Genomic DNA, 11363 nt, shown 5'->3' on the forward strand with positions numbered 1-11363 from the left:
CTCCCAAAATCCCGAAAAAAAATCCCCAAAAAATCCTCTCAAAATCCCAAAAAAATTCCCCCAAAATCCCCCCCAAAAATCCCAAATCCCCCAAAAATCCTCCCAAAATCCCCCAAAAATTCTCCCCAAAATAGAAAAAAAATCCCAAAATCCCCCACAAAACTCAAAAAAATAAAATTAAAAAATCACAAAAAAATCTCTAAATAAATCCCCCCAAAACAAAAAGAAATCCCCAAAATTCCTCCCAAAAAATCCCTGAAAAATAAATTAAAAAATCCCAAAGAATCCCAAAAAATCCCCCCTGAAATAAAAGAAAATAAAAAAATCCCCCCCTTGAAAGATCCCCAAAAATTCCCAAAAAAAGATTCAAAAATACAAAAAAATCCCAAAAAATCCCCTCCAAAGTAAAAAAATAAAAATCCCAAAAATCCCCCCCAAAATCCCAGAAAAATCCACAAAAATCCCTCCAAAAATAAATTTAAAAATCCCAAAAATTCCCGAAAATTCCCCAAAAAATCGCCCAAAAATATCCCAAAAAAAAACCCCAAAAAATGCCCCAAAATTCCCCAAAAAAATCCCAAAAAATCCCCTCAAAATCCCGGGAAAACGGCGATTCCGGGATTTTTTGTTTTCCAGGTGGAAATGGCTTTTCCATGCTCGGATGGGACATTTCTCCCGGGTTTTTTTTTTTTTGGGATGAGGGTGGAGAGAAGGGAATTCCAGAGGTTTTTTTTGGTTTTTTTTTCTTGGAGTTTGGGGGTTGAAGAGGGAGGAAAGGATTTTTTTTTTTTGTGGGATTTTAGGATGGAATTCCTGGCTGGGAATGGGAAAATCCTGGAATGAGCAGGGAAATCCCAGAAAATCCCGGAGTTTCCAGAGGCCTTTTCCAGGGGGAGCCGGAATTTGGGATTTGGGAAGGAGGGAAAGGTTTTGGTTTTTATTTTTTTTTTGGGGGAGGGGGGAATTTTTGGGATGGAAATTCCTGACCCGCAGAGAATTCCCAAAGAATCCCAGAGTGCCCCAAAAATCCCTGGAATATCCCGGGATTGGGGAAGGACACCTGACGCCTCCGGAATTCCCGGAAATCCCAGCGGCTCCTCAAGGGTTAATTCCCAATTCCCACCGGGATTTTGGGATGGGATCCAGCGGGAAACCGGGAATGGCCCAGGGGAGAGAATTCCTTGGGAATTCCGTGAATCCCGGGGGGGGGGAAATTCCAGAGGGATCCCAAATTCCCCCCCTCAGTGATTTTTGGGATGGGAATGAGGGGAAAAGAGGAAAAAAGGGGGGAAATTCCTCGGGAATTCGGCAAATCCCGGATGGGGAAATTCCAGAGGGATCCCAAATTCCCCCCCCCGCTGATCTTTGGGATGAGGATGAAGGAATTTTTGGGATAATTCCTCGGGAATTCGGTAAATCCCGGGGGGGGGGGAATTCCAGGGGGATCCCGGTGATTTTTGGGATGGGAATGAGGGGAAAAGAGGAAAAAAGGGGGGAAATTCCTCGGGAATTCGGCAAATCCCGGATGGGGAAATTCCAGAGGGATCCCAAATTTCCCCCCCCCGGTGATTTTTGGGATGAGGATGAAGGAATTTTGGGATAAAGGGGGAAAATTCCTCGGGAATTCGGCAAATCCCGGACGAGGAAATTCCAGAGGGATCCCAAATTCCCCCCCCCCGGTGATTTTTGGGATGAGGATGAGAGAATTTTGGGATAAAGGGGGAAAATTCCTCGGGAATTCGGCAAATCCCGGATGAGGAAATTCCAGAGGGATCCCAAATTTCCCCCCTGGCGATTTTTGGGACGGGAATGAGGGAAAAACGGGAAAAAAAGGGGGGAAATTCCTGGGGAATCCGAGAATTCCCGGGTGGGGGGGGGGGTTGGGGAGAGGTGAAATTCCAGAGGGGTCGCGGTGGTTTTTGGGGATGAGGGAATTTTTTGGGATGAAGGAGCGGCGGGTTCCTCGGGAATGCGGCGAAAGGGTTAAAGCCAGGCCGGAGGGTGAGCTCAGGTAGGCCGGGCCTGGGGCTCCCCTTTCCAAAGGCTCCTTTTCCATGGAATCCGGGCTCGGGATGAGGTTGGAGAAGGCGGGGGGGGGGAGGGGAGGGGGGATGGGGGAGGGGCAGCGCCGCCCATTCCCAAACTCTATAAAATCCCCAAATTCCGAGCCCGCGGCTCCCGGAGGATGCGCACGTGCGCCGGGAGCGGCGGCGAGCCCCAAAACCGGGAATAAACCCACCAAAAAAAAAACCCCAAAACAACCTAAAAACAACCTTCAAACCCCAAATTCCCCAAAAAAACCATCCCAAAAAAAACCGGGATAAAACTCCAAGCAAAAACCTCCAACAGCGCCACAAACCCTTTAAAAAAACCGGGATAAAAGCGCCTTCAAACCCTTTAAAAAAGCGGGCTAATAAATAAAAAGTCCCTAAGAGGATCGCAGAGAGCCATGAAGCACCGGAGCTGAGCATTCCCGAGCTTTTCCAGCGGTAATTCCCGGTTTTCCAGCATGTCCTTCGCTATGATCCGCTCAGCCCCGGGGAGATTTCTGTACCCCGACATCAGCGCGCTGTCGGAGGATGAGGAGAACAGCGAGAGCTCGGGCTCGGAGGAGAAACCTTTCCATGTGGATAGCGATGGATTCGGGGGGAAAATGGGCAAGAGGAGGAGCGGGAAGAACCGCGGGAGGATTTCCCGGGAGCCCCGGCAGAGGCACACGGCGAACGCTCGGGAAAGGGACAGAACCAACTCGGTGAACACGGCGTTCACGGCGCTCAGAACGCTCATCCCCACCGAACCGGCCGACAGAAAACTCTCCAAAATCGAGACTCTGCGCCTCGCTTCCAGCTACATCTCGCACCTCGGGAATGTTCTCCTGGTGGGAGAATCCAGCGGGAATGGGCAGCCCTGCCACGGAGCAGGAACGGCGGCGAGCGTGGGCTTCTATCCCGGCGGAGCGGCCGTGTCGCCGGCAAGGGAGGGGGAGAGCGCCCAGCCCCGCCAGATCTGCACCTTCTGCCTCAGCAACCAGAGGAAAATGGTGAGTTTGGGATGTGGGAACGAGGTTTGGGATACTGGGAATGGGGTTTGGGATACTGGGAATGAGGTCCAGGATATGGGAGTGAGGTCTGGAATAGAGGGACGGAGCTGCACCTTCTGCCTCAGCAAGAAGGGGAAACTGGTGAGTTTGGGATGTTGGGAATGAGATTTGGGATACAGGAAAAGGGTCTGAAATACGGGAATGGGATCCAGGATGAAGGGAATGAGGTCTGGAATATGGGAATGAGGTGCAGGATGTTGGGAATGGGGTCTGGGATGGGGAATGGTAGGGGAAGTGTGGGCTTTTATCCCGGCGGAGCGGCCGTGTCGCCGGCAAGGGAGGGGGAGAGCGCCCAGCCCCGCCAGATCTGCACCTTCTGCCTCAGCAACCAGAGGAAAATGGTGAGTTTGGGGTGTGGGAATGGGGTTTGGAATTCGGGAATGAGGTTTGGGATACTGGGAATGGGGTTTGGGATAGTGGGAATGAGGTCCAGGATATGGGAGTGAGGTCTGGAATAGAGGGACAGAGCTGCACCTTCTGCCTCAGCAGAGAAAAACTGGTGAGTTTGGGATGTTGGGAATGAGATTTGGGATACAGGAAAAGAGTCTGGAATACGGGAATGGGATCCAGGATGAAGGGAATGAAGTTTGGGATACAGGAATGGGATCCAGGATGAAGGGAATGAGGTGTGGGATACTGGGAATAAGGTCCGGAATAGAGGGACAGAGCTGCACCTTCTCCAGCAGCAGAGGAAACTGGTGAGTTTGGGATGTTGGGAATGAGATTTGGGATACAGGAAAAGGGTCTGGAATACAAGAATGGGTTCCAGGATGTTGGGAACGAGGTCTGGAATACAGGAATGAGGTCCAGGATGTTGGGAATGGGGTCTGGGATGGGGAATGGAAGGGGAAGTGTGGGGTTTTATCCCGGTGGAGCGGCCGTGTCGCCGGCAAGGGAGGGGGAGAGCGCCCAGCCCCGCCAGATCTGCACCTTCTGCCTCAGCAACCAGAGGAAAATGGTGAGTTTGGGGTGTGGGAATGGGATTTGGAATTCGGGAATGAGGTTTGGGATAGTGGGAATGGGGTTTGGGATACTGGGAATGAGGTCCAGGATGTGGGAGTGAGGTCTGGAATAGAGGGACAGAGCTGCACCTTCTGCCTCAGCAGAGAAAAACTGGTGAGTTTGGGATGTTGGGAATGAGATTTGGGATACAGGAAAAGAGTCTGGAATACGAGAATGGGATCCAGGATGAAGGGAATGAAGTTTGGGATACAGGAATGGGATCCAGGATGAAGGGAATGAGGTTTGGGATACTGGGAATGAGTTCTGGAATAGAGGAACAGAGCTGCACCTTCTCCAGCAGCAGAGGAAACTGGTGAGTTTGGGATGTTGGGAATGAGATTTGGGATACAGGAAAAGAGTGTGGAATACGGGAATGAGGTCCAGGATGAAGGGAATGAAGCTTGGGATACAGGAATGGGATCCAGGATGAAGGGAATGAGGTTTGGGATACTGGGAATGAGGTCCGGAATAGAGAGACAGAGCTGCACCTTCTCCAGCAGCAGAGGAAACTGGTGAGTTTGGGATGTTGGGAATGAGATTTGGGATACAGGAAAAGAGTGTGGAATACGGGAATGGGATCCAGGATGAAGGGAATGAGATCTGGAACACGGGAATGAGGTCCAGGATGTTGGGAATGGGGTCTGGGATGGGGAATGGAAGGGGAAGTGTGGGCTTTTATCCCGGCGGAGCGGCCGTGTCGCCGGCAAGGGAGGGGGAGAGCGCCCAGCCCCGCCAGATCTGCACCTTCTGCCTCAGCAACCAGAGGAAAATGGTGAGTTTGGGGTGTGGGAATGGAGTTTGGAATTCGGGAATGAGGTTTGGTATAGTGGGAATGAGGTCCAGGATATGGGAATGAGTTCTGGAATAGAGGGACAGAGCTGCACCTTCTGCCTCAGCAGAGAAAAACTGGTGAGTTTGGGATGTTGGGAATGAGGTTTGGGATACGGGAAAAGAGTCTGGAATACGGGAATGGGATCCAGGATGAAGGGAATGAAGTTTGGGATACAGGAATGGGATCCAGGATGAAGGGAATGAGGTTTGGGATACTGGGAATGAGGTCTGGAATAGAGGGACGGAGCTGCACCTTCTCCAGCAGCAGAGGAAACTGGTGAGTTTGGGATGTTGGGAATGAGATTTGGGATACAGAAAAAGAGTGTGGAATACAAGAATGGGTTCCAGGATGAAGGGAACGAGATTTGGAATACGGGAATGAGGCCCAGGATGAAGGGAATGAGGTTTGGGATAGAGGGACAGAGCTGCACCTTCTCCAGCAGCAGAGGAAACTGGTGAGTTTGGGATGTTGGGAATGAGATTTGGGATACGGGAATGAGGTCTGAAATACGGGAATGGGATCCAGGATGAAGGGAATGAGATCTGGAACACGGGAATGAGGTCCAGGATGTTGGGAATGGGGTCTGGGATGGGGAATGGAAGGGGAAGTGTGGGCTTTTATCCCGGCGGAGCGGCCGTGTCGCCGGCAAGGGAGGGGGAGAGCGCCCAGCCCCGCCAGATCTGCACCTTCTGCCTCAGCAACCAGAGGAAAATGGTGAGTTTGGGGTGTGGAAATGGGGTTTGGGATGTGGGAATGGGGTTTGGGATGTGGGAATGAGGCTTGGAATATTGGGAATGAGGTTTGGGATACTGGGAATGAGGTCCAGGATGTGGGAATGAGGTCTGGAATAGAGGGACAGAGCTGCACCTTCTGCCTCAACAAGAAGGGGAAACTGGTGAGTTTGGGATGTTGGGAATGAGATTTGGGATACAAGAACGGGGTTTGGGATACAGGAATGAGGTTCAGGATGACGGGAACGAGGTCTGGAACACGGGAATGAGGTCCAGGATGTTGGGAATGGGGTTTGGGATACAGGAATGAGGTCTGGAATAGAGGGACGAAGCTGCACCTTCTGCCTCAGCAGAGAAAAATCGTGAGTTTGGGATGTTGGGAATGAGGTTTGGGATACAGGAAAAGGGCCTGGAATACGGGAATGAGGTTCAGGATGAAGGGAACGAGGTCTGGAATACGGGAATGAGATTTAGGATCCTGGGAATGAGGTCCAGGATGAAGGGAATGGGATTTAAGATACAGGAAAGAGGCCTGGAATACGGGAATGAGATCCAGGATGAAGGAAACGAGAGAATGGAATACAGGGAATGAGATTTGGGATACGGGAATGAGGGAGTGGAATAGAGGGAATGAGATTTGGGGTACAGGAATGAGCTTTGGGATACAGGGAATTCCATAAAAATGAAGGGAATGGCGTCCCAGGAATTCGGGATTCGGGCTGGGAACGCCGAGCTGCCGTTCGGAGCTCTCGGATTCCCGGAAAAGCGGCGATTCCCGGTTTTATCCCGGCGTTTGTCCGCTCCGAGGGAATTCGGGATCGGGAATAAATCCCGTGGGGATGGAGGGAATTTTATCCCGGGATTCAGGAATGAATCCCATGGGGATGGAGGGAATTCTGTCCCAGAAATTCCCAGTTTTATCCAAGAAATTCCCAGTTTTATCCCAGAAATTCCCAGGTTTATCCCTGAAATTCCAGGCTTTATCCCAGAAATTCCAGGCTTTATCCCAGAAATTCCCAGATTTATCCCATCCAGCTCCAAAATCCATGGAAAAATCCATGGAAAATCCTCTCTGGAGCCGCGAACAGGCACCGGGAAAGGCTCTGGAAAACCGGGAATTTTGGGATCGGCTCCCAATTCCCAATCCCAGCGCTCCCAGTTTCCCCCGGCTGCCATTCCCTGGATTTTGGGATTCGGCAGAAATTCAGGAAAATCCAGCGGGATTTTCCTGCCCAAATCCCAAATTTCCCAACCCTCCCCCCCCCAGGAATTCCCCGGGAACGATCGGGATCCGCGCTGATCCCGGAAAAATCCTCGGGAAGGATTCAGAGCTCAAGGAACTCCGGAGTTTTCCGGGAATCCTGAAAATTCCGGGATTTGGGAAAGGGGGAATTTGGGAATGCTGAGGGGGGAAGGGACCTCAGAGCCGATCCTGAATTTTCCATCAATTCCTACAAATCCCCATCCCGAATTTTCTATCGATTCCGATAATTCCCATCCCGAATTTCCCATGAATCCCAATCCCAAATTCTGGATCAATTCCTACAAATCCAAATCCCGAATTTCCCATCGATCCCGATAATCCCAATCCTGATTTTTTTCCAACAATTCCTACAAATTCCCATCTGTAATTTCCAAGGAATTCCCAAAAAATCCCATGGCAGCCGGAATCTGGGCCGGAATCGGGGCTGGAATCGGAATTAGAACCGGAATTAGAACTGGAATTGGAATTGGAGCTGGAATTGGGGATGGAATTAAAACTGGAACTGGAATTAGAGCCAGAATTAGAACTGGAATTGGAATCTGGGCTGGAATTGGGGATGGAATTAGGATAGGAACAGGAATTAGAACTGGGACTAAAGCTGGAATTAGAACCGGAATTGGAATTGGAGCTGGAATTTGGGATGGAATTAAAACTGGAACTGGAATTAGATCTGGAACGAAAGCCAGAATTAGAACTGGAATTAGAATTGAAGCCGGAATTGGGGCCAGAATTAGGATAGGAACAGGAATTAGAACCGGAACTAAAGCTGGAATTAGAACTGAAATTGGAATTGGAACCGGAATTGGGGCTGGAATTAGAACTTGAACTGGAACTAAAATTGGAATTAGAACTGGAATTGGGGCTGAAATTAGAACAGGAATCAGAATTAGAACTGGAATTAGAACTGGAATTGGAATTGGGGCTGGAATTGGGGATGGAATTAAAACTGGAGCTGGAATTGGGGCTGGAACTAAAGCTGGAATTAGAACTGGAATTAGAACAGGAACTGGAATTAGAACTGGAACTAAAGCCAGAATTAGAACTGGAATTGGAATTGGAATTAGAGCTGGAATTGGGGCTGGAATTGGAATTGGAGACGGAATTGGGGCCGGAATTAGGATAGGAACAGGAATTAGAACTGGAGTTAGAGCTAGAATTAGAACTGAAATTTGGGCCAGAATTGGGAACTGGAATTGGAGCCGGAATTGGGGCTGGAATTAGAACTTGAACTGGAACTAAAATTGGAATTAGAACTGGAATTGGAATTGGGGCTGGAATTTGGGATGGAACTAAAACTGGAACTGGAATTAGAACTGGAACGAAAGCCAGAATTAGAACTGGAATTGGAATTGGAGCTGGAATTAGAACAGGAACTGGAACTAGACCGGAATTAGAACTGGAATTGGAATTAAGAGCTGGAATTTGGGCTGGAATTGGAGCTGGAATTAGAACTTGAACTGGAATTAGAACTGGAACTAGACCCAGAATTTGGGCTGGAATTGGAATTAGAACCGGAATTAGAATTGGAATTGAAACTGAAATTGGGGCTGGAACAGGAATTAGAACTGGAACCGGAACTAAAGCCGGAATTGGGGCCGGAATTGGAGCTGGAATTAGAACTGGAATTGGAGCTGGAATTAGAACTGGAATTAGAACTGGAATTAGAACTGGAATTAGAGCCGGAATTGGAGCTGGAATTAGAACTGGAATTGGAACTAAAGCTGGAATTAGAACTGAAATTGGGGCCGGAATTAGAACAGGAATTAGGACTGGAATTAGAGCTGGAATTGGGGCTGGAATTGGGGCTGGCATTGGAATTTGGACTGGAATTAGAACTGGAATTAGAACTGGAATTAGAACTGGAATTGGAGCCGGAATTGGAGCTGAATTGGAGCTGGAATTAGAACTGGAATCAGGGCTGGAATTGGGACTGGAATTGGGACTGGAATTAGAGCTGGAATTAGAGCCGGAATTGGGGCTGGAATTGGAGCTGGAATTAGAACTGGAATTGGAACTAAAGCCGGAATTAGAACTGGAATTTGGGCAGGAATTGGACTTGGAACTGTAATTAGAGCTGGAACTGGGGCTGGAATCAGAACTGGAATTAGAACTGGAATTAACTGGAATTAGAACGGGAATTGGGGCTGGAATTGGGGCTGGAATTTGGGCTGGAACTGGAACTGGGATTCTTTTTTTCCAAAGCCAGGACCCCCCCCCCATCCCAATCCAGGTTTCCCATGGAAAAATCCCAAATTCAGGCACAGGAATCACAAATTCCACAAAATTCCCAAATCCCCTCGGAGCCATTCCCGCTTTTCCCATGGAAAAATCCCAAATTCAGGGACAGGAATCACAAATTCCACAAAATTCCCAAGTCCCCTCGGAGCCATTCCGATTTTTCTCTTGGATAAATCCCGAATTCCATGGAATTCCCGAATTTCCTCTGAGCCATTCCCGCTTTTCCCATGGAAAAATCCCAAATTCAGGCGCAAGAAGCAGAAATTCCATAAATTCCCCAGATTTTCTCAGAGCCATTCCCGCTTTTCCCATGGATAAATCCTAAATTCCACGGAATTCCCGGATTTCCTCGGAGCCATTCCCGCTTTTCCCGGGCCTGGCTCATCCCAATCCAGGTTTTTCATGGAAAAATTTTCCCTTTTCCCTCGAATCTTGGGAGATCCGGAAATAGGAGCAGGAATTGGATCCCAAAAATCTGGGATTGGGGAAAGGAATGGGAATTGGATCCCCCCAAAAATCTGGGATTGGGCAAAGGGAGAAAAATCGGGAATTGGATCCCAAAAAAACCGGGATTGGGCAAAGGGAGAAAAACCAGGAAGGGAAAAAGGAGAAAAATCGGGAATTGGATCCCAAAAAACTGGGATTTGGGAAAGGGAATTGGATCCCAAAAATCCGGGATTGGGAAAAGGGAAAAATTCCGGGATTGGGGAATGGGAGAGGGAATTGGATCCCAAAAAAAACCTGGGATTGGGACTTGGATCCCAGAGAAATGGGAATTGGGAATCGGGAATCGGATCCCGAAAATCCGGGACTGGGAATGAGGAAGGGCTGGACTGGGAGAACTGGGAGTGAGCGGGACACCGGAATTCCGGGATTGGGGCTGGGATCGGGAACGGCTCCGGGGGAGAATTCCCTGGGAAGGGATCACGGAATTCCCCAGGGATGGGATCCCAAGAGAATTCCCTGGGAAGGGATCACGGAATTCCCCGGGAATGGGATCCCAAAATTCCCTGGGAAAGGATCCCGGGGGAATTCCTCGGGAATGGGATCCCAAAATTCCCTGGGAAAGGATCCCAGGAGAATTCCCTGGGAAGAGAATTCCGGAATTTCCTGGGAATGGGATCCCAAAATTCCCTGGGAATGGGATTCCAAGAGAATTCCCTGGGAATGGGATTCCAAGAGAATTCCCTGGGAATGGGATTCCAAGAGAATTCCTTGGGAATGGATCCCAAAATTCCCTGGGAATGGGATCCTGGAATTCCCTGGAAAGGGATCCTGGGAGAATTCCCTGAGAAAAAAATTCCAGAATTCCCTGGGAATGGGATCCCAAAATTCCCTGGGAAAGGATTCCAAGAAAATTCCCTGGGAAGAGAATTCCAGATTTTCCTGGGAATGGGAATCCCAAAATTCCCTGGGAGTGGGATCCCGGAATTCCCTGGGAGTGGGATCCCAGAATTCCCTGGGAATGGATCCCAGAATTCCCTGGGAGTGGGATCCCGGAATTCCCTGGAAAAGGATCCCGGAATTCCCTGGGAAGGGATCTCAGGAGAATTCCTTGGGAAAGGATTTCAAGATTCCCAGGAAAAGGATCCCGGGAGAATTCCCGGGGAATGGGATCCCAAGAAAATTCCTTGGGGAAAGAATTCCGGAATTCCCTGGGAATGGGATCCCGGAATTCCCAGGGGATAATTCCCACGGGGGGATAATTCCCACGGGGGGATAATTCCCACGGGGGGATAATTCCCAGGGGATAATTATTCCCACCATTCTCCTTTTCCCTCCCGCAGAGCAAAGACCGGGACAGGAAGACGAACCAGCTCCGGAGCTAGGCCGGGAATTCCAGCCGGGAATTCCAGCCGGGAATTCCAGCCGGGAATTCCAGCCGGGAACGGAGCAGGGAGGAGCCAACGCCGGGGAATTCCCGGATCCGGAGACGTTTTCCCGCCGGATCCCGCCGGGAAGAGCGGCCTCGACCTTCCAGCGGCTCCCAGGGATGGGCCGGAATTCCGGGATTTTTCCTGGGAATTCCCGGATCGCGGAATGTTCGGAATTCCTGGATCCGCTCGGGGAAATTCCTTGGAATTCCCGGCCTGGGGTTCCGGGTCGTGGAATGTTCGGAACTCCCGGATCCGCTCCGGAAATCCTCGGGAATTCCTGGGAATTCCGGCCCCAGGAACACTTGGATCTCCCGGATTT

The 11363-nt window shown here is 50.0% G+C and overlaps 1 protein-coding gene across 1 annotated transcript; it reads left to right on the forward strand.

Annotated features, from left to right (window-relative positions):
* Nucleotides 1-2247: 2247 nt before the first annotated feature.
* LOC147645450 (basic helix-loop-helix transcription factor scleraxis-like) lies at nt 2248-11094 on the forward strand. The gene is made up of 2 exons (XM_086874609.1): nt 2248-3040; nt 10955-11094. Exons 1-2 carry the CDS (start codon nt 2510-2512, stop codon nt 10994-10996), a joined length of 573 nt encoding a protein of 190 aa, XP_086730735.1. The 5' UTR covers nt 2248-2509; the 3' UTR covers nt 10997-11094.
* The last annotated feature ends 269 nt before the right edge of the window (nt 11095-11363 follow it).

This window comes from Cyanistes caeruleus, unplaced genomic scaffold (assembly GCF_971803275.1).
Source record: "Cyanistes caeruleus unplaced genomic scaffold, bCyaCae1.hap1.1 HAP1_SCAFFOLD_302, whole genome shotgun sequence".
NCBI lineage: Eukaryota > Metazoa > Chordata > Aves > Passeriformes > Paridae > Cyanistes > Cyanistes caeruleus.